We start from the raw sequence: 24,061 nt of genomic DNA, 5'->3' as shown, positions 1-24,061 counted from the left end.
TGAAGGCAAGCATTCCATATGCTTTCTTGACTACCTTGTCCACTGTGTTGCCACCTTCAAAGATCTGTGGACCTGCACTCCCAGATCTCTCTGACTTTCTATATTCTTCAGGGTTTTGCCATTTACAGCATATTTCCCCTATATATTAGACCTCCCAAAATGCATTACCTCACATTTGTCCAGATTAAACTCCATTTCGCTATTTGGTTGCCCAAATCTCCAACCTAACTATGTTCTGCTGTATCTTCTGACAATCCTCAACACTATCTGCCACTCCACCAACCTTGGTATCATCCGCAAACTTACTAATCAGACGGGCTACATTTTCAGGCTTTACTGAAATCCATGTAACAATATCTACCATCCTCCCCTCATCAATCATCTTTGTCACCTCCTCAATAAACTCGATCAAGTTAGTGAGGCACAACCTCCCATTCACAAAACCATGCTGTCTATCGCTTCTGAGTCCATTTGTTTCCAAATGGTTGTAAATCCTGTCTCTGAGAATTCTCTCCAATAATTTACCGACTACCGATGTGAGGCTCACCGGCCTATAGTTTCTAGGATTATCCCTGCTACCTTTCTTAAACAGCGGTACCACATTAGCTATTCTCCAGTCCTCTGAAATCTCACCTGCAGGCAATGAGGTTACAGCTATGTCAGTTAAGGCCCCAGCTATTTCCTCCCTTACTTCCCTGAGTATTCTGGGGTAAATCCCATCCGGCCCAGGAGACTTATCTACCTTACTATCTTTTAAAAGACCCAGTACCTCCTTTTCATTGTTAACATGATACAGACTGTCCACACACCCTAACCAAGAATTATCTTCCACAAAGTCACTTTCTTTGGTGAACACTGATGCAAAGTGCTCATTCAGTACCTCACCCATTTTCTCTGGCTCAACACACTGTCCATAAGTGGTCCAATCCTTTCCCTGGCCACCCTCTTGTTTTTACATATGAATTTAAAGCTTTGGGATTCACCTTAATCCTACTTGCCAAGGACTTTTCATGACCTCTCTTAGCCCTCTAATTTCCAGCTTCAGTAGCTTCCTACTTTCTTCATACTCCTCAAGGGTTCCCAACCTTCTAGACCGTACAACAGCCTCCTTTTTCTTTTTGACTTTTTCACAATATCCCATTAATCCAAGACTCCCTAAACTTCCCACACTTATCCTTCGTTCTCTCAGGAACATGACTTTCTTGAATCCTAACCAACTGTCGCTTGAAAGACACCCACATGCCCGATGTTGATTTACTATCCAACCCAATCCAAATTCTTCAATTCATGTCTAATTTTATCGTAATTTGCCATTCCCTGCATTTGCACCTTAATGCCAGGGTTACCCTCATCCCTGTCGAAAAGTTCCCTAAAACGTACGGAATTGTGGTCATTACTCCCAAAATGTTCCCCTTCTGAAACCTCAACCACCGATCCAGGCTTATTCCCCAATACCAGATCCAGTACTGCCCCTTCCCTCGTTGGACTATCTACATATTGCATCAAGAAGGCCTCCTGGATACATCTTACAAATTCTGCCCTATCCAAGCCCCTCGCACTAAGTGAGTCCCAGTAACTTAGTGACTGGGTTCCAGGTTCAATTCCCCGCTGGGTCACTGTCTGTGCGGAGTATGCACGTTCCCGCCGTGTCTGCGTGGGTTTCCTCCGGGCGCTCCAGTTTCCTCCCACAGTCCAAAGAAGTGCAGGTTAGGTGGATTGGCCATACTAAATTGTCCTTAGTGTTGCAAAAGGTTAGGAAGGGTTGTTGGGTTATGGGGACAGGGTGGAAGTGAGGGCTTGGGCGGGTCGGTGCAGACTCGATGGGCCAAATGGTCTCCTTCTGCACTGTATGGTAGGGAATATAGGGAAATTAAAATCCCCTACCACAACAACCCTGTTACATTTGCACCTATCCAAATCTCTCTATCTGCTCCTCTATCTCTCGCTGGCAGTTGGGGGTCTGTAATAAACACCCAACATTCTAATTGCCCCCTTCCTGTTCCTGAGCTTTACCCAGATTGCCTTATTGTATGAGCCCTCCAAGGTGTCCTCCCGCAGTACAGCTATAATATTCTCCTTAACAAGTAAAGATTCTCCCCCACCCCTTTTACATCCCCCTCTATCTCTCCTGAAGCATCTATATCCTCCAACATTCAGTTGCAAATCCTGCTCTTCCTTTAACAATATTTCTGTGATAGCCATAACATCGTGGGCGTGATTCTCCCCTACCCGGCGGGGCAGGGGGTCCCGGTGCCGAGGAGTGGCGTGAACCACTCCGGCGTCGGGCGGCCCCAAAGGTGCGGTATCCTCAGCCCCTTCAGGGGCAAGGCCGGCACCGGTGTGGTTTGCGCTGCGCCAGCCAATGGGGAAGGCACTTGGCACCGCACTAACCGGCGGCAAAGGGCCTCCGCCGGCTGGCGTGAGTTGGCGCATGAACGGGAGCGCCAACGTGTGCTGGTGTCATCCTAGCGCATGCGCAGGGGAGGATCTTCTCCGAGTCAGCCATCGCGGACTGTTACAGCGACCGACACGGAGGAATAGAGTGTCCCCACGGCACAGGCCCGCCCGCGGATTGGTGGGCCCCGAACGTGGGCCAGGCCACCGTGGGGGCACCACCTGGGGCCAGATCCCCCCTGCTCCCCCCCCCCGAGGACCCCGGAGACCAACTGCGCCGCCAGGTCACGCCGGTAAGTACCTACTCCAATTTACGCTGGTGGGACCGGCCGGAAACGAGCGGCCACTCGGCCCATCGCGGGCTGGAGAATCGCCGGGGAGGCCACTGCCAGTGGCCGCCGACTGGCGCAGCGCGATTCCCTCCCCCGCCAAATCCCCAGCGCCGGAGAATTTGGCAGCCAGCGGGGGCGGGATTCACGCTGCCCCCCTGTAAGTCTCCAACCTGGCGGGGAGTAGGAGAATCCCGCACCATAATTCCAAGTACTGATAAGTGCTCTGAGTTCATCTGCCTTGGCGCTATATTTCTGGTGTTGAAACAAATACACATCAAACCATTGCGTTTAAGCAGACAGGGTGATGTTATTCTCTTATTTTTTATCCTCTATTTCCCCTTCCGTTATTAAATGTTCCAAGCCAGCGCTCCGGTTCCCACCCCACTGTCAAATGAACTAGTTTAAATCCTCCCGAGTGACTCGAGCAAACCTCTCAGCCAGGATATTGGTGCAAGCAGTTTAGATGCAACTTGTCCTCCTTGTACAAGTCACACCTGCCCTGGAAGAGATCCCAGTGGTCCAGAAATCTGAAAACCTAAACCACCAGTTCAACCACGTATTTAGCTGCAGTATCCTCCTATTTCTAGCCTCACTGGCATGTGGCACAGATGTAATCCTGAGATTACAACCCGAGAGGTCCTACTTTTTAGCTTATTGCTGTGGTGATCGTAGATCTGAGTAGATGTAATACAACTGAGCAAGCACTAGAGGGAGCACAGGAGAGCTATAAATACACAGAGACAGGAAGTGAGGACACACTTCACGAAAGGCAGAACTGGTAGCAGGACACAGAGACAAGCAGGCAGCATTTGAGGTAGCCGTAAGTTAAGCTCTGAAGAGAGAACAAATTCATAATAAAGCATCATCACCTTTGAGACTACGAGCTTTATTAAGACACGAGAACCAACACATGGTACCAAGAGTGGCTTTAGACACTTACTACAGGACAACTCAGCTGCAGACACAGAAAGAACAAAATGGCATGGAAATCTCCTACTGGACATTCTACTTGGGAAGACATCGCTTATTCGAGGATGTGGCTTGGGACCCCACCTCAGCTGGACACGACCGGCAATATAAGAAATGTCTGGAAACTATTTAAACAAATGTTCGATTTTCATATCATAGCTAATGATGTAGCAGCAGCCTCAGACGAAATTAAAATAGCAATGCTCATTGCAGGACATGAAGCTAGGAAAGTTTATAATGGATTTAAATACTCAAAAGATGAAGACAGCAACAACTTACAAACAATACTAAACAAATTTGAAGAGTACTGTAAGGAATTTGAACAGCACGGTATGCTCAGAGGCCAAACTGCACAGAGACTGAGTGATGCAAAACTCTACAAACAGAAAGGCTTCAGTCAAGAAATCGCGAGTGAAACGTTCAGATCAAAAAGAAGAAATAACTTGAATTTTTCACAAAGCCAAAATGCTGAAATCCAGTCCAGATCGAAAGGAAAAGATAACTTACAACTTTCAGAAAGAAAAAACGCTGAAATCCGCGATAAAATGGCGTCGGACCACATTTTACAGTCTCGGGCAGACAAAGAACAAAAAACTGCGTCTGCACATGCGCAGTTAAAAAAAGTTCTTGTTGATGATCATTATGCGCATGCGCAGTCTCAAAACGTTTTGGTCGCGGATCGTTATGCGCATGCGCAGTGGACACAAAACCGCACAATAAAGGAAGGCCGATTTGCGCATGCGCAATTGATTCCTACGCATGACGTCAGGAGCGTCATGATGTCTGAGCATCCGGACCACGCCTACTTAAAAAGGAAATGCCCGATAATTGAAAACAAGATACTTAAAGCGGTAAAACCAAACTTTCTTGCCTCAGAAGACAAAAAAACGCCTGAACTTAAACCAACAGTTGAAAACAACTCGCACAACACCCTGGAAAAAGCAGTCTGCACCACCCAAAGTGAAGAGAACAAAAAGAAATCCGAAACAAAAAAAGATGATTTGGTTTTCGAAGATTACTACTCAGACATGGCTGAGTTATTCGGATATGCTGATCACAGCATCAGCAACACGGTCGCAAAGCTCAACACGAATCTACTCGTGGTAGATGAATCCAACCAAGATGATTTGGTTTTCGAAGAATACTACTCAGACATGGCTGAGTTATTCGGATATGCTGATCACAGCATCAGCAACACGGTCGCAAAGCTCAACACGAATCTACTCGTGGTAGATGAATCCAACACCATGATGCCATGGCAGATCGTCGATACATTGGATGACAGCAATACCCAAGACGAAGATGACGCCACAGAGAGAGCACAGAAAGACTCCACAGAGAGAGCGATGACAGTCTCCACAGTGAGAGTGATGAAAGACTCCAAAAGGGAAGCAAGCAAACACTCCCTGGCGAACACCATGCATGAACAAGACCATGAAGGTCAACCCGCCGTATCTGAGCAACAGCAAGCAGACTATGAAAGTCTACCAAGCTCACATAAACAAGAAGACAATGTACATCTACCCACTGCATGCGAAAACAGTGACAAGGTGATCACACTCGACATACAGGAGGTACAGGATCACAGCGAGACTGACAGTTCTCAGCTTGTCTGTACAGAAGCAGAGTAGGGCCACCCAAGAGTCCAGAGAGACCATGCCAATAGAAACCATCCAGATTTTGACTCCAGAACAGGAGCACCAAGAGTCCAGTGAGACCACGCCAATAGAAACCATCCAGATTTTGACTCCAGAAGAGGAGCACCAAGAGTCCAGTGAGACCACATCAACAGAAAACATGCAGATTTTGACTCCAGAAGAGGAGCACCAAGAGTCCTGTGAGACAACATCAACAGAAACCATGAAGATTTTGACTCCAGAAGAGGAGAGCCAAGAGTCCAGAGAGACCATGTCAATTGAAATCATGAAGATTTTGACTCCGGAAGAGGAGCACCAAGAGTCTAGAGAGACCGCGTCAAATGAAATCGTGAAGAATTTGACTCCAGAAGAGGAGCACCAAGAAAGCAAAGACAATGAATCAAATCCACCACAAATGACTGATGTCACCAGCAGCAATGCAACATCAGATCAGTCTCACCATTCTCGAGACGAAACGTTCAATGTAACAGATTCCACAAAGGACACTCGCACCAATAACTGTGACAATGACTCGAATTATCCACACGGGACACTCATTGAGCATAACAAGAAAAACAAAAGCCAAAAGAAGCACAGCAGAAACGAGAACAACAACCGCAAGAACAAAAGCAACATGAAGCGCGACAAGAACAACAAAAATCGCAAGAAGCACTGCAGAAACAAGAGCAACAACAGCACCAACAAAAACTACAAGCACAATGACAAAAACTACAAGAGGAACAACAAAACCAACAAGAAGCATAACAAAGATAGCGACAACAACAAAGACAGAAATGCCAAAAACAGCAACAAGAACGGCGACGAAAACAACAAAGACAGGAACGACAGAAACAACAGCAATGAAACAACGACTTGTACAAAATGGTACAATGCTGCACATGAAGGGCAATGCCACAGCACACTGCAAAGCAATGACAAGACTATAAACATGCCATGTTATGACAACGAATCGCACAAACTCACATCTGCTCCAGAACAAGCAAGCACACCAGCTTTCAAGGCAGATGACATACTAAATCGATACCACAAGCACAGAAAAAAGTCTATGTCAGTCAACATCAGTGGTTCAACCATGCAAACACCATGGGATGACGTATTGATTACTTAAAATAACAAGAACACCGACAACATTCACCACGTCAACAACAACAAAAGAAAAACTCAGTGAACAAATTCATCAAGTTTGGACTCATAAATGTTTTTATTAAGATTGGACTCATAAATATAAATTGGCTTTGTAAAATATGCAATAGCACCATCTCTTGTATAGATACGCATACCGTAAGTAATCTAACTGTTTGTATAATTATCTTTAACGATGTACAGAAAATATGTAAAGAAAAAAGGGGGGATGTGATGATCGTAGATCTGAGTAGATGCAATACAACTGAGCAAGCGCTAGAGGGAGCATGGGAGAGCTATAAATACACAGAGACAGGAAGTGAGGACACACTTCACGAAAGGCAGAACTGGTAGCAGGACACAGAGACAAGCAGGCAGCATTTGAGGTAGCCATAAGTTAAGCTCTGAAGAGAGAACAAATTCACAATAAAGCATCTTCTCCACCTTTGAGACTACGAGCTTTATTAAGACACAAGGAACAACACAATTGCCGAACTCCCTGAACTCCTTCTGCAGGACCACATCACTGTTCCTGCCTATGTCATTAGTTCCTACCTGTACTACGACCTCTGGCTGTTCAGCCTCCCTCTTCAGGATGTCCTGTGTTCGTGCAGAGACATCCTTGATCCTGGCACCAGGGAGGCAACATACGATCCTGGAGTCGCTTTCCCATGCACAGAAGTGCCTACCTGTGCCCCTTATTATCGAGTCCTCTATAATTATCGCTCTCCTGCACTTTGCTCTCCCTTGCTGAGCAACAGGGCCAGTTGTGGTGCCACTGTTCAGCCTGCTGTTGTTTGCCCCTGATAGGTTATCTCTCCCAACAGTATCCAAAATGGTATACCTGTTAGAGAGGGGGATAGCCACAGGGCATTCCTGCACTGTCTGCCTGCCCTTTCTAGCAGTCACCCATCTGTCTGTCTGCACCTTGGGTGTGACCACGTCTCTGTAACTCCTATCTATGATGCTTTCCGCCACCTGCATGCTCCTAAGTGCATCCAACTGTTAATCCAACCGAACCACATGGTCTGTCAGGAGCTGCCATTGGTTACACTTGCTGAAGATGTAGTCGATCAGAACGCTAGAAGTGTCATGGATCTCCCACATCGCACAGTTAGAGCACTGCACCCACTGAGTGACATTTAAGTCACTAGTTAATTAATACAAAATAACTACTTAAATCATTATGGTCCATGGCACCAGAACTTTCCTGTGAAATTAAATGTGAAACACTAATCTCTGCCCTCAGGTTTAGTTACTCCACTAACGAGGTAAGTAATTAGTTTTAATTGTTTTTTTTTAATGTTTTTGTTTCAAATTTAACAGAGATTCCCGACCAGCCAATCAGGTCACAATTTTACTGTGATGTCACTTTGATCCCCCCCCCCCCTCCACAATGTGAAAACACACAAATACCACTTACCCTCTCAGACTGCAGTCCCGATTTCTCCCGCTCAGAGACACAGACACAAATACCACTTACCCCCTCAGACTGCAGTCCCGATTTCCCACGCTCAGAGACACAGACACAAATACCACTTACCCTCCCAGACTGCAGTCCCGATTTCTCCCGCTCAGCTCCACTGCCGCTATGAAGGACTCACCTGCCTTACCTGCGATAGAACATCCAAATTGACAGCTCCCGATTTGTGTTCCTGATCAGGGCGAAATTCTACTCCATGCCTCCCCAGTCCTGTTTCTCCATTGCAAGCTTTTTTTACTATTTCAGAGAAAGTTCAGGAAGAAATTGATCAAGTGATAGGAGCTGGAAGATGCCCCAGAGTAGAGGACAGGAAACACATGCCCTACACTGACGCGGTGATTCATGAAATCCAGAGGTTTGCCAACATTGTCCCCTTGAACCTTCCTCATTCAACAACTGTGGACATGCACTTCAGAGGATATTTCATTCCAAAGGTAGGTTTTAACTGGACAAGTGAGATGTAAGTTTTACAATTTGCAGAATATCCTTCTAAATAAAAACAGGGGAGGCAGTGACACAGTGATATTGTCACTGGACTAATAATCCAGAGACCCAGCCTCATGCCCTGGGACCCAGGTTCGAATCCCACCACGGCAGATGGTGATATTTGGATTCAGTAAAAACCATTAAAAGATTATACATCTACTGATGACCATTTGTCAATTGTTGTAAAAAGCCACCTGGTTCACTAATTTTCTTTTTCAGGAAAGAAATCTGCCGTCCTTACCCAGTCTGGCCTACATGTGACTGGACTCACAGCAATGTGTTGACAGTCAAAAAATGTCTTCTGTAATGGCCTCACAAGCCACTTAGTTCAAAGGCGATTAGGGATGGGAAATAAATGATGTCCCAGCCAGCGATATCCAGGTTCCATGAATGAATTTTTTAAAAACAAATTTTTAAGTGCTGCAACTTGGACATTTTCATTTTGGTTATGAGGAATTTTGTTACATTTAACATCAATATGGTGACAATTATAATCAGTTTAACACCTCCCTACCCCCCATTCACTCTCCATTGAAGTCAGGCGTTTTTACAGTGCTCAGCAAAGATTTATACCAACAAAAAGGAAGGGCGGTAGAAAGAGGGAAAATTGATCGTGGATATCTAAGGAAATAAGGGAGAGTATCAAATTGAAGGAAAAAGCATACAAAGTGGCAAAGATTAGTGGGAGACTAGAGGACTGGGGAATCTTTAGGGGGCAACAGAAAGCTACTAAAAATGCTAAAAAGAAGAGTAAGATAGATTATGAGAGTAAACTTGCTCAGAATATAAAAACAGACAGTAAAAGTTTCTACAAATATATAAAACAAAAAAGAGTGGCTAAGATAAATATTGGTCCTTTAGAGGATGAGAAGGAGTTTTAATAATGGGAGATGAGGAAATGGCTGAGGAACTGAACAGGTTTTTTCGGTCAGTCTTCACAGTGGAAGACACAAATAACATGCCAGCGACTGATAGAAATGAGGCTATGACAGGTGAGGACCTTGAGAGGATTGTTATCACTAAGGAGGTAGTGATGGGGAAGCTAATGGGGCTAAAAGTGGACAAGTCACCTGGCCCTGATGGAATGCAACCCAGAGTGCTAAAAGAGATGGCTAGGGAAATTGCAAATGCACTAGTGATAATTTACCAAAATTCACTAGACTCTAGGGTGGTCCCGGTGGATTGGAAATTAGAAAATGTGACACCACCGTTTAAAAAAGGAGGTAGGCAGAGAGCAGGTAATTATAGGCCAGTGAGCTTAACTTCAGTAGTAGGGAAGATGCTGGAATCTATCATCAAGGAAGAAATAGCGAGGCATCTGGATAGAAATTGTCCCATTGGGCAGACGCAGCATGGGTTCATAAAGGGCAGGTCGTGCCTAACTAATTTAGTGGAATTTTTTGAGGATATTACCAGTGCAGTAGATAACAGGGAGCCAATGGATGTGGTATATCTGGATTTCTAGAAAGCCTTTGACAAGGTGCCACACAAAAGGTTGCTGCATAAGATAAAGATGCATGGCATTAAGGGTAAAGTAGTAGCATGGATAGAGGATTGGTTAATTAATAGAAAGCAAAGAGTGGGGATTAATGGGTGTTTCTCTGGTTGGCAATCAGTAGCTAGTGGTGTCCCTCAGGGATCCGTGTTGGGCCCACAATTGTTCACAATTTACATAGATGATTTGGAGTTGGGGACCAAGGGCAATGTGTCCAAGTTTGCAGATAACACTAAGATAAGTGGTAAAGTGAAAAGTGCAGAGGATACTGGAAGTCTGCAGAGGGATTTGGATAGGTTAAGTGAATGGGCTAGGGTCTGGCAGATGGAATACAATGTTGACAAATGTGAGGTTATCCATTTTGGTAGGAATGACAGCAAATGGGATTATGATTTAAATGATAAAATATTAAAGCATGCCGCTGTGCAGAGAGACCTGGGCGTGCTAGTGCATGAGTCACAGAAAGTTGGTTTACAGGTGCAACAGGTGATTAAGAAGGGAAATGGAATTTTGTCCTTCATTGCTAGAGGGATGGAGTTTAAGACTAGGGAGGTTATGCTGCAATTGTATAAGCTGTTAGTGAGGCCACACCTGGAGTATTGTGTTCAGTTTTGGTCTCCTTACTTGAGAAAGGACATACTGGCGCTGGAGGGTGTGCAAAGGAGATTCACTAGGTTAATCCCAGAGCTGAAGGGGTTGGATTACGAGGCGAGGTTGAGTAGACTGGCACTGTACTTGTTGGAATTTAGAATGATGCGGGGGGGATCTTATAGAAACATTTAAAATTATGAAGGGAACAGATAGGATAGATCCGGGCAGGTTGTTTCCACTGGCGGGTGAAAGCAGAACTAGGACGCATAGCCTAAAAATAAGGGGAAGTAGATTTAGGACTGAGTTTAGGAGGAACTTCTTCACCCAAAGGGTTATGAATCTATGGAATTCCTTGCCCAGTGAAGCAGTTGAGGCTCCTTCATTAAATGTTTTTAAGGTAAAGAAGATAGTTTTTTGAAGAATAAAGGGATTAAGGGTGATGGTGTTCGGGCCGGAAAGTGGAGCTGAGTCCACAAAATATCAGCCATGATCTCATTGAATGGCGGAGCAGGCTCGAGAGGCCAGATGGACTACTCCTGCTCCTAGTTCTTATGTTCTTATGTATGCCCAGAGTCAGAATTGTTTTGCTTGTTTTCAGGGAATGTACGTGATTCCTCTCCTGACCTCGGTGCTGTTCGATAAAACTCAATGGAAAAAACCAAACGAGTTTGATCCGGCTCACTTCCTGGATGCTGAAGGGAGGTTTGTGAAGAACAAGGCCTTCATGCCTTTCTCTGCAGGTAATGGATGCGAGGACCATGTGTGTTCCTTTCTTTTTTGTTGCACATTTTCACTCCTCAACATGCTAATGAGGCACCGTTGGGAACAGTTTTTAGTTGGAGCCTTTCTCTGCCACCACCATAGAGAGACAAATCTCTTTTTTCACTTCTGAGCTTCTCTCCTGACTGTTGCATGGAATGGGATCATATACCCCACACGCCGCACGGTTAAGGTGGTGACGGTGGCTGGTGATTTTCCGTCACCGACGAGAGTGGCAGTTTTAGAACATAGAACATAGAACGATACAGCGCAGTACAGGCCCTTCGGCCCTCGATGTTGCACCGACATGGAAAAAAAACTAAAGGCCATCTAACCTACACTATGCCCTTATAATCCATATGCTTATCCAATAAACTTTTAAATGCCCTCAATGTTGGCGAGTTCACTACTGTTGCAGGTAGGGCATTCCACGGCCTCACCACTCTTTGCGTAAAAAACCCACCTCTGACGTCTGTCCTATATCTATTACCCCTCAATTTAAGGCTATGTCCCCTCGTGCTAGCCACCCCCATCCGCGGGAGAAGGCTCTCGCTGTCCACCCTATCTAACCCTCTGATCATTTTGTATGCCTCTATTAAGTCACCTCTTAACCTTCTTCTCTCTAACGAAAACAACCTCAAGTCCATCAGCCTTTCCTCATAAGATTTTCCCTCCATACCAGGCAACATCCTGGTAAATCTCCTCTGCACCCGTTCCAAAGCTTCCACGTCCTTCCTATAATGAGGCGACCAGAACTGTACGCAATACTCCAAATGCGGCCGTACTAGAGTTTTGTACAACTGCAACATGACCTCATGGCTCCGGAACTCAATCCCTCTACCAATAAAGGCCAACACACCGTAGGCCTTCTTCACAACCCTATCAACCTGGGTGGCAACTTTCAGGGATCTATGCACATGGACACCGAGATCCCTCTGCTCATCCACACTACCAAGAATTTTACCATTAGCCAAATATTCCGCATTCCTGTTATTCTTTCCAAAGTGAATCACCTCACACTTCTCCACATTAAACTCCATTTGCCACCTCTCAGCCCAGCTCTGCAGCTTATCTATGTCCCTCTGTAACCTGCAACATCCTTCCGCACTGTCTACAACTCCACCGACTTTAGTGTCGTCTGCAAATTTACTCACCCATCCTTCTGCGCCTTCCTCTAGGTCATTTATAAAAATGACAAACAGCAACGGCCCCAGAACAGATCCTTGTGGTACGCCACTCGTAACTGAACTCCATTCTGAACATTTCCCATCAACTACCACTCTCTGTCTTCTTTCAACTAGCCAATTTCTGATTCACATCTCTAAATCACCCTCAATCCCCCGCCTCCGTATTTTCTGCAATAGCCGACCGTGGGGAACCTTATCAAACGCTTTACTGAAATCCATATACACCACATCAACTGCTCTACCCTCGTCTACCTGTTCAGTCACCTTCTCAAAGAACTCGATAAGGTTTGTGAGGCATGACCTACCCTTCACAAAACCATGCTGACTATCCCTAATCATATTATTCCTATCTAGATGATTATAAATCGTATCTTTTATAATCCTCTCCAAGACCTTACCCACCACAGACGTTAGGCTCACCGGCCTATAGTTACCGGGGTTATCTCTACTCCCCTTCTTGACAAAGGGACCACATTTGCTATCCTCCAGTCCTCTGGCACCATTCCTGTAGCCAATGATGACCTAAAAATCAAAGCCAAAGGCTCAGCAATCTCTTCCCTGGCTTCCCAGAGAATCCTAGGATAAATCCCATCCGGCCCCGGGGACTTATCTATTTTCACCTTGTCCAGAATTGCCAACACTTCTTCCCTACGCACCTCAATGCCATCTATTCTAATAGCCTGGGTCTCAGCATTCTCCTCCACAATATTATCTTTTTCTTGAGTGAATACTGACGAAAAGTATTCATTTAGTATCTCGCTTATCTCCTCAGCCTCCACACACAACTTCCCACCACTGTCCTTGACTGGCCCTACTCTTACCCTAGTCATTCTTTTATTCCTGACATACCTATAGAAAGCTTTTGGGTTTTCCTTGATCCTACCTGCCAAAGACTTCTCATGTCCCCTCCTTGCTCGTCTCAGCTCTCTCTTTAGATCCTTCCTCGCTTCCTTGTAACTATCAAGCGCCCCGACTGAAACTTCATGCCTCATCTTCACATAGCCCTCCTTCTTTCTCTTAACAAGAGATTCCACTTCTTTGGTAAACCACGGTTCCCTCGCTCGACCCCTTCCTCCCTGCCTGACTGGTACGTACTTATCAAGAACATGCAATAGCTGTTCCTTGAACAAGCTCCACATATCCAGTCTGCCCAACCCTTGCAGCCTACTTCTCCAACCAACACATCCTAAGTCATGTCTAATGGCATCATAATTGCCCTTCCCCCAGCTATAACTCTTGCCCTGCGGGGTATACTTATCCCTTTCCATCACTAACGTAAAGGTCACCGAATTGTGGTCACTGTTTCCAAAGTGCTCACCTACCTCCAGATCTAACACCTGGCCTGGTTCATTACCCAAAACCAAATCCAATGTGGCCTCGCCTCTTGTTGGCCTGTCAACATATTGTGTCAGGAAACCCTCCTGCACACATTGTACAAAGAACGACCCATCTAATGTACTCGAACTATATCTTTTCCAGTCAATATTTGGAAAGTTAAAGTCTCCCATAACAACTACCCTGTTACTTTCGCTCTTTTCCAGAATCATCTTCGCCATCCTTTCCTCTACATCCCTAGAACTATTATTATTATTATTATTTTCCACCTCATTCCTCCACCCTGTGGTTTATGGCAGAAATATCTTATCGGAAGCCGCAGCAATCCATCCAAAAGTGGCATGTCAGCAATTGAGGCGATTACCGAATGTATTGAACGATTCTGGCAGGGTTGTGTCAGAAGCACGGGAGCATACAGCAGCAAGTAGAGCATCCAAGGGGCACGGTAATATTACTGGGCTGCTAATGATCCAGAGGCCTGGACTAATGATCCAAGGACATGAGTTCAAATCATAACTTGACAACAAGGATTTATATTTGATTAATACATCTGAAAACCTGGGGCAGCAGCCCCTCAACATCTTATATGTTTGCGTAAGACCCTCTCTCATTCTTTGAATGGATATCCCTACAATGCAGAAGGAGGCCATTCAGCCAATCGAGTCTGCACTGACCCTGAATGAGCTTCCTGCCTAGGCCCACTCACTTGTCCGATACTGTAACCTATCCTGCACATCTTTGGGCACTATGGGACAATTTAGCATGGCCAATCCATCTAACTCACACATCTTAATGATGTGGAGATGCCGGCGTTGGACTGGGGTGAGCACAGTAAGAAGTCTTACAACACCAGGTTAAAGTCCAACAGGTTTGTTTCAAACACGAGCTTTCGGTGCACGGCTCCTTCTTCACCTGAAGAAGGAGCCGTGCTCCGAAAGCTCGTGTTTGAAACAAACCTGTTGGACTTTAACCTGGTGTTGTAAGACTTCTTACTGTGCTCACACATCTTAAGGCTGTGGGAGGAAACAGGAGCACCAGAGGCAACCCACCCAAGTTAATGCAGAAGATCGGCCACAAATGGCAGAATAAGCTTGAGGGGCCGAATGGACTCCCAACTACTCCTGTTATGCTCACTGGGGAACAAGAGACACTACTGAAAATTAAATTGCCTATTGTTTGCAGGCAGTGGAGACTTTTGATGTTTTGAACTTTGTTGCCTCTGTGTGCTGACCATCCCCTGTTGTGTTTCAGGTCGGAGGGTGTGTGCCGGTGAGGCGCTGGCGAAGGCCGAGCTCTTCCTATTCTTCACCACCCTGCTGCAGAGGTTTCAGTTCCAAGCTCCACCCGGGGTAACTAACCTGGACCTCACACCACAAGTTGGAGTCACACTGACCCCAAAACCTCACCGGGTCTGCGCTGTTCTTCGCTGATGGCCAACGTGTCAGTCCCTCGAAATATTTCACTGCTGCATTTATAGATTTTTTAAAAAATGTCTTGTTATTCAATGCATTTTCATATAAACGCAAAATATCAGAACAATACATCAACTCGATGAACAACCACAACCCTCTTCCCCACTGACACCAACACCCTGCCACATCCCGCCTTCCCTATGTTAACCCTCTTTTCCCCCCACCCCTCTCCTCTTGCTGATACCTCAATCCTCCAAAGAAAACAGTTTCCACCTCCAGGTGAACACCTCTGCCAGCCCTCGCAGAGCGAACCTGACCTTTTCCAGCCTCAGGAACTCTGCCAGATCCCTCACCCACACTCCCACTTTCAGCAGCTCCGAGCCCCGCCATCTGAGCAAAATCCGCCTCCGGGCTATCAGGGAGACAATGGCCAAAATATCGGCCTCTCACCCCCTGGTCACCCCGGTCTAACATACCAAATATCACCACCACCGGAGTCGGAACCACTCAATTCCTTAGACACCCGAAAGCCCCTGCTAGAACCCCCTCAGACTTGGACACGTCCAGAACATGCCGCCGCACCCCCCCCCTCCGTACACCGCCAACACCGAACCTCTGCCCCCGCAAAGAACCTACTCATCCTCGCCACCATCATATGAGTCTGATGCACCACCTTAAACTGGATGAGGCTTAACCTCGCGCATGATGAGGACTTGTTCACCCTCCGCAAGGCCTCCACCCACCACCTCCCCTCCAAGCTCCTCCTCCAATTCACGCTTAAAACCCCTTACCGAGACTCCCTCCTATTCCATCAATTCCTTCTCAATATCCTAAACCTTCCCCTCCCCTATTCCATCATTCGACAGCAAATTGTCCTGCAAGCTGAGGAGCGGCAGCCCATGAAAGGACTTCACCTCCTTTCTCACGTAATTCCGAATCTGCAGGTACCTAAAGCCATTCCCCTTCCTCCAGTTCTCCAGCCTCGCACATTTTTCCCCTATAAACAAGTCCCCAAAGCGGTCAATCCCCACCTGCTGCCACCCCCTAAACCTTGCATCCAGCCCTGCCAGCGCAAACCTATGGCTGTTGCAGATTGGTGCCCACACCGAGGCATCCTGCAGCCCCACTGACACCACACCCTTAGGGCAACACCACCATCGGGCTTGCGGAGTATCTCGCTGGCGGGAAGTGTTAAGGCGTCAGCAACAGAGCCCTTAAACTCATCCCCCTACACAACGCCACATCCACCCACCCCCTCCTCACCTGCCCCCCCCCCCCCCCACCTATTCCCACCCAGGCCGACCCCGTCCTCCCCAGCCCACTTACGCACCATTGCAAGACTCGCCGCCCAATAATAATTTATCATATTTGCCCTTGTTCCAAAAAAGCCCAACACACCAGTGGGGCTTTCCCACCCTCACAAACCCGGAGATCAGCCCATTGAGCTTCCTAAAGAACGACTCGGGGACAAAGATAATGAGGTTCTGAAACACAAAAAGAAACCTAGGCAGCACCGTCATTTTCACCATCTGCACCCACCCTGCCAGCGACAGAGGCAACACATCCCACCTCTTAAAGTCTGCCTTCATCTGCTCCACCAAGTTCAGTTCATGCAGCTGTGCCCAGCTGGATACCCAAATACTGGGAACTTGCCCCCACCACCCTAAACGGCAACTCCCCGAGTCTCCTTTCCTGCCCTCTGGCATTAATCGGGAACACCACACTCTTTCCCATGTTCAATGTATATCCCAAAAACCGGACAAATTCCTCCAAAATCTCCATAACAACTCCAATGCTGCCCACCGGGTCTGAGATATATAATAACAGGCCGTCCGTATGCAGCAAAACGCTATTTTCAGCACCTTCCAGCTCAGTCCCTCTCCAATCCCTCGATGCCCTAAGCGCCAATGCCAACAGCTCTATCGCCAAGGTGAAATGCAACGGGGAAACCGGGCACCCCTGCCTCATCGGTGTTGCCGAAAATACCCCAAACACACTTAGTTGGTCCGAATGCTTGCAACTGGTGCCTTTATATAGCAGCCGGACCCAATCCACAAAGCCCTGCCCGAACCTGAACTGTCCCAGCACCTCCAACAAATACGCCTTCTCCACCCGATCAAAAGCCTTCTCTATGTCCATCACCACCGCTACCTCTGCCTCTTGCCCCTCCGAAGGCATCATAGTCACATTGAGTAGCCTCCGCACATTCGCCAACAATTTCCTTTCATTCCAAAATCTGTCTGATCCTCGCCTATCACCTCCACACACTGTTCTCAATCTGCGATGCAAGCACCTTCGCCGATAACTTGCCATCCACATTCAATAACAATATCGGACGGTACGACCCACACTGCTCCGGATACATTTCCTTCTTCAGTATCAGGGAGATGGAAGCCTGAGTCCCCCCCCCCCCCCCCCCCCCCCCCCCACCCCATCTCTCTCACTTCATTATACACCCTCATCAGCAATGACTCCAGGTCCGCCCCAAACCTTTAATAAAACTATACCGGGAACCCGTCTGTTGTATTCTATGGCTCCCCTGATCATGACGTCACGCATAGAACATGTGTGTTTGGTTATAACAAGTATTTATTCTTAACACGTTGGCAGGTAACCAACAAACCTATGCATAGATAATTATATCTATCTTACTGTCGAGCAATGGTGAGATGCGACTGTCCTGTTGTCCATCCTACTTCCAAGTGCCCATGTCTCATCCGTCATCCGATGTATGTAATTGGCTTCATGTGTGTCTGGTTCCACCTACTGGCAGGAGATCATAACTGTCACTACGTGTATTGATGATCAGTTATATACATCGGTACTGTTATATACAATTATACATTGGTGCAATTATATACAGTTATATACAGATATGCATTTGTGCATATCACCACATCCCCTTCCTTTGGAGAAAGGTGTATTTACAACCACATTTCTTGAACATTCAGTCACAGGTTCAGTCTATCAGGCTTGTGCCTAACTCTGGTCGACTGTCTGAGGACTGGCTGGGTTGGTGAGTGTTCCCCCACCTTCATCAATCACTGGCCTTTCCCCCGGTATCACTGCAGAATCATCAGTAACACCATGATGTGCTGGACAGTCTGTCTGTGTCCAGCTTGGGGTTACACCCAGACCCATCTGCTGGGTTAAGCACAAAAGGTTGTTGTACTTTGAGGAGGGCCCTTTGGTTTCAGCGCAGAAGTGAGCCATCCTCAGAAACACCATATAGGAGTGCGGACCCGCTTGCTGAAGAACCGTTGCTAGCCTTGGCCATCCTTTGCCATTGGGGCCCTCAATTCTGACCATGTCCCTTAATTGCAGGGACTGGGGTGTCCTTGCAGACCTATTGTAGATCCCTTTCTGCTTTTGTTTCTGCAGAACGAGCTTCCTTTGAAACCTGTGATTGACCATGGGGGCCACCAAGGAGGCAGGGTTGTTCGCATCTGCCTGTTCATCAGCAGTTGCGCTGATGACAGGACATTTACCAGTGGGGTTGAATGGTAGCTGAGTTAGGCCAGATACATGTCTTCCCAGCTGTCCAAGGCCTTCGTCAGCAGCTGCTTCACTATGTGTATGCTGTGTTCCGCCTTCCCATTCGACCGGGGATAGGGAAGGCTCGATGTAATGTGTTTAAAATCATAACGGCGAGCAAACTCAGTCCATTCATGATTACTGAAGCAAGGACCATAGTCCAACTTGACAATAGATGGTATGCCATGCCGGGCACAGATCAATTTTACCTGTTGGATTGCACAGCGAGCTGTCTGGTTGGGCAACTGCGCCACCTCTGGGTAATTTGAGAAGTAATCGATGACAACCAGGGAGTCTCTCCCCTGAAAGTGGAACAACAAACCAGCTTTACGCCACAGGCTGGGAACGTCGTCGTCCACTTGCATGGGTTCCTTGCTCTGTCTGCAGTGAAATGTGTTATGTGAGGGTCCCTTTAAGAAAAGTGTGTTTTGTCAAATGGTTGCAGTGATGTCATTGTGTGGATGGAGCTGGGCTGTGATTCTGTCTTTTACTTTTGTTTTGAGCTGGAAGCTGCTTTGTGGCTCGAGTGTTTTGGTTTCGTTTTTCGTTGGGAGCTGCATTCAAACAAAGAAGGTGTATTTTTTTATCTCTCTCTCTGCATGCTAAAGAATGTCTCCAGACCACTTGATAACTTCAAAGTTATACCTATTTTCTGTAAGGAATTCAAACCGACTGTTTTGAAGAAAAGGGTGTTTGGCTTATAGATGTTGTTAGGAAAGTTATTTAACGTTACCTATATAGTACTGTATCTTTGGGGGAGCGGGGTATTTGTGTTGGTAGCTGATAAGATGTTTACTGTGTGTTTATGAAATGTTAATCGAATCCATAGAATAAACATTGTTTGGGTTAAAAAAAAATTAAGGGGCGAAATTGTCCGACCCCCAGCAGGGTCGGAGAATCGCCTGGTGCCGCCGAAAATCCCGCCCCCGCCGTGACAGAGATTCTCCGCCACATGGGAATTGGCGGGGGCGGGAATCATGCCCCGCTGATCGGCGTAACGTCCGCGCCGATCGGCAAGGCCCCTGCGGCGATTCTCCGGCCCGCGATGGGCCAAAGTCCCGCCGCTGGGAGGCCTCTCCCGCCGCCGATGTTTGAACCAGCTCTGGTGGTGGTGGGATTGGCGGCGCGACCGGGCCCCCGGGGTCCTGGGGGGGGCGCGGGGCGATCGGACCCCAGGGGGTGCCCCACGGTAGCCAGACCCGCGATCGGGGACCACCGATCGCCGGATGGGCCAGTGCCGTGGGGGCACTCTTTCTCCTCCACCGCCACCACGGCCTCCGCCATGGCGGAAGCGGAAGAGAATACCCCAGCGCGCATGCGCCGGTGGTGACGTCAGTGGCAACTGCCGCTGACATCACCACCAGCGCATGCGCGAACCGGCGAAGGCCTTTCGGCCAGCCCTGGCGCCGGGCAGCGGGCCTGAAAGGCCGCTGGTGCCGGTTTTGGCACCAGTCGGCGTGGTGCCAACCGCTCCGGAGCGGGCCTAGCCCCTCAATGTGAGGGCTTGGCCCCTAAAGGTGCGGAGAATTCCCTACGGGGGGTCCCGGCGTAGGGGAGTGGCGCCAACCACTCCATCGTCGGGCCTCCCTAAAGGTCCGGGAGGCCCGACGCCGGAGTGGTTGGTGCCACTCCCCTACGCCGGGACCCACCATCCTGCCGGGTAGGGGAGAATGCCGCGCAAGATCTCTGTTGCATAACACCTGGAAAGTGGGTCCTTGTGCTCCTCATACCCAAAATCTATTAAAAGTTGTAGGTCGGGTGAACTCCATGATATACTTTGGTGTTCTCTAAACCCTGGCCCATAATAAATGCTTGACAGGTGTCGCATTGCTCAACCATACCTGCTATGTCCTGGGTGATGCCTGGCCAGTATATTGTCTCCCGGGCCCTGCTTTTTCATTTTGTATGGCCCTCGAAGCATATGCCACCGGCAGCCAATCCCTATTTTCACTCAACAAAGAACAAAGAAAATTACAGCACAGGAACAAGTCCTTCGGCCCTCCCAGCCTGCGCCGATCCAGATCCTTTATCTAAACCTGTCTCCTATTTTCCAAGGTCTACTTCCCTCTGTTCCCTGCCCATTCATATACCTGTCTAGATGCTTCTTAAATGATGCTATCGTGCCCGCCTCTACCACCTCCGCTGGTAAAGCGTTCCAGGTACCCACCACCCTCTGCTTAAAAAACTTTCCACACACATCTCCCTTAAACTTTCCCCCTCTCACCTTGAAATCGTGACCCCTTGTAACTGACACCCCCACTCTTCGGAAAAGCTTGTTGCTGTCCACCCTGTCCATACCTCTCATAATTTTGTAGACCTCAATCAGGTCCCCCCCTCAACCTCCGCCTTTCCAATGAAAACAATCCTAATCTACTCAGCCTTTCTTTGTAGCTAGCACCCTCCATACCAGGCAACATCCTGGTGAACCTCCTCTGCACCCTCTCCAAGGCATCCACATCCTTCTGGTAATGTGACGACCAGAACTGCACGCAGTATTCCAAATGTGGCCGAACCAAAGTCCTATACAACTGTAACGTGACCTGCCAACTCTTGTACTCAATACCCCGTCCGATGAAGGCAAGCATGCTGTATGCCTTCTTGACCACTCTATCAACCTGCGTTGCTACCTTCAGGGTACAATGGACCTGAACTCCCAGGTCTCTCTGCACATCAATTTTTTCCAAGACCCTTCCATTAACCATATAGTCCGCTCTTGAATTTGATCTTCCAAAATGCTCGCATTTGCCTGGATTGAACTCCATCTGCCATTTCTCTGCCCAACTCTCCAATCTATCTATATTTTGTTGTATTCACTGACAGTCCTGCTCGCTATCTGCAACTCCACCAATCTTAGTATCATCTGCAAACTTGCTAATCAGACCAGCTATACCTTCCTCCAGGTCATTTATGTAGATCACAAACAATAGTGGTCCGAGCACGGATCCCTGTGGAACACCACTAGTCACCCTTCTCCATTTTGAGACATTCACTTCCACCACTACTCTCTGTCTCTTGTTGCCCAGCCAGTTCTTTATCCATTTAGCTAGTACACCCTGAACCCCATATGACTTCACTTTTTCCATCAACCTGCCATGGGAAACCTTATCAAACGCCTTACTAAAGTCTATGTATATGACATCTACAGCCCTTCCCTCATCAATTAACTTTGTCACTTCCTCAAAGAATTCTATTAGGTTTGTAAGACATGACCTTCCCTGCACAAAACCATGCTGCCTATCACTGATAAGTCTATTTTCTTCCAGATGTGAATAGAGCCTATCCCTCAGTATCTTCTCCAACAGTTTGCCTACCACTGATGTCAAGCTCACAGGTCTATAATTCCCTGGATTATCCCTGCTACCCTTCTTAAATAAAGGGTCAACATTAGCAATTCTCCAGTCCTCCGGGACCTCACCCATGCTCAAGGATGCTGCAAAGATATCTGTTAAGGCCCCAGCTATTTCGACCCTCGCTTCCCTCAGTAACCTGGGATAGATCCCATCCGGTCCTGGGGACTTGTCCACCTTAATGTCTTTTAGAATACCCAAAACTTCCCCCTTCCGTATGACAACTTGACCGAGAGTATTTAAACATCCATCCCTAGCCTCAACATCCGTCTGTCCCTCTCCTTTGTGAATACCGATGCAAAGTACTCATTAAGAATCTCACCCATTTCCTCTGAGTCCACGCATAAATTCCCTCTTTTGTCTTTAAGTGGGCCAATCCTTTCTCTAGTTACCTTCTTGCTCCTTACATACAAATAAAATGCTTTGGGGTTTTCCTTAACCCTGTTAGCCAAAGATATTTCATGACCCCTTTTAGCCCTCTTTATTGCGCATTTGAGATTCGTCCTACTTTCCCGATATTCCTCCAAAGCTTCATCAGTTTTGAGTTGCCTCGATCCTATGTATGCTTCCTTTTTCATCTTAGCTAGTCTCACAATTTCACCCGTCATCCATGGTTCCCTAATCTTGCCATTTCTATCTTTCATTTTCACAGGAACATGTCTGTCCTGCACGCTAATCAACCTTTCCTTAAAAGACTTCCACATTTCAAATGTGGATTTACCCTTAAACAGCTGCTCCCAATCCACATTCCCTAGCTCCTGCCGAATTTTGTTATACTCTGCCTTTCCCCAATTTAGTACTCTTCCTTTCGGACCCCTCTTGTCCTTGTCCATGAGTATTCTAAAACTTACGGAATTGTGATCGCTATTCCCAAAGTAATCACCGACTGAAACATCAACCACCTGGCCGGGATCATTCCCCAATACCAGGTCCAGTCTGGCCCCTTCCCGAGTTGGACTATTTACATACTGCTCTAAAAAACTCTCCTGGATGCTTCTTACAAACTCTGCTCCATCTACGCCTCCAACACTACACGAATCCCATTCAATGTTGGGGAAGTTAAAATCTCACATCACAACCACCCTATTGCTCCTACATTTTTCTATAATCTGTCTGCATATTGGTACCTCTACTTCATGCTCACTTTTGGGAGGCCTGTAGTAAAGTCCCAACAATGTTACTGCACCCTTCCTATTTCTCAGCTCCACCCATATTGACTCAGTGCTCGAATCCTCCATTGTGCCCTCCTTAATCACAGCTGTGATATCATCTCTGACGAGTAATGCAACTCCTCCACCCCTTCTACCTCCCTCTCTATCCCTCCTGAAGCATCTATACCCTGGGATATTCAGTTGCCAGTCCTGCCCTTCCCTCAACCAAGTCTCAGTAATACCAATAGCATCACATTCCCAGGTACTGATCCAAGCCCTAAGTTCATCTGCCTTACCTGCTACACTTCTCGCATTAAAACAAATGCACCTCAGACCACCTTTGCGATCATCATCTCTTCCCTGTCTACTCTTCCCCTTAGTCACATTGAGTTTATTGTCTCGTACCTTACTGGCTTTAGTTGCTGCTTCTTTACTGACCTCTAACTTCCTAATATGGTTCCCATCCCCCTGCCACATTAGTTTAAAACCTCCCCAACAGTGTTAGCAAAAGCACCCCCTAGGACATTGGTTCCAGTCCTGCCCAGGTGTAGACCATCCAGTTTGTAATGGTCCCGCTGCCCCCAGAACCGGTTCCAATGTCCCAAAAATCTGAACCCCTCCCTCCTGCACCATCTCTCAAGCCACGTATTCATTCTGACTATTCGAATTTCTACTCTGACTGTCCCGTGGCACTGGTAGCAATCCTGAGATTACTATCTTTGAGGTCCTACTTATCTCCTAACTCCCTAAATTCTGATTGTAGGACCTCATCCCTTTTTTTACCTATATCGTTGGTGCCTATATGC

At 47.2% G+C, this 24,061-nt stretch overlaps 1 protein-coding gene across 1 annotated transcript in view; it reads left to right on the top strand.

Annotated features, from left to right (window-relative positions):
* The window catches only part of LOC119975814 (cytochrome P450 2K1-like), a 100,367-nt gene extending 83,884 nt beyond the window's left edge, over positions 1–16,483 (top strand). Inside the window, exons 7-9 of the mRNA XM_038815687.1 lie at positions 8,205–8,392; positions 11,129–11,270; positions 15,063–16,483. Of these exons, the coding sequence (XP_038671615.1) occupies positions 8,205–8,392; positions 11,129–11,270; positions 15,063–15,241 (509 nt within the window). The 3' untranslated portion in view covers positions 15,242–16,483. The remainder of the gene's footprint in view (positions 1–8,204; positions 8,393–11,128; positions 11,271–15,062) is intronic.
* Positions 16,484–24,061: the final 7,578 nt, after the last annotated feature.

Source organism: Scyliorhinus canicula, chromosome 13 (genome assembly GCF_902713615.1).
Source record: "Scyliorhinus canicula chromosome 13, sScyCan1.1, whole genome shotgun sequence".
Taxonomy (NCBI): Eukaryota; Metazoa; Chordata; class Chondrichthyes; order Carcharhiniformes; family Scyliorhinidae; genus Scyliorhinus; species Scyliorhinus canicula.
This window is presented reverse-complemented; position numbering and strand designations above follow the sequence as displayed.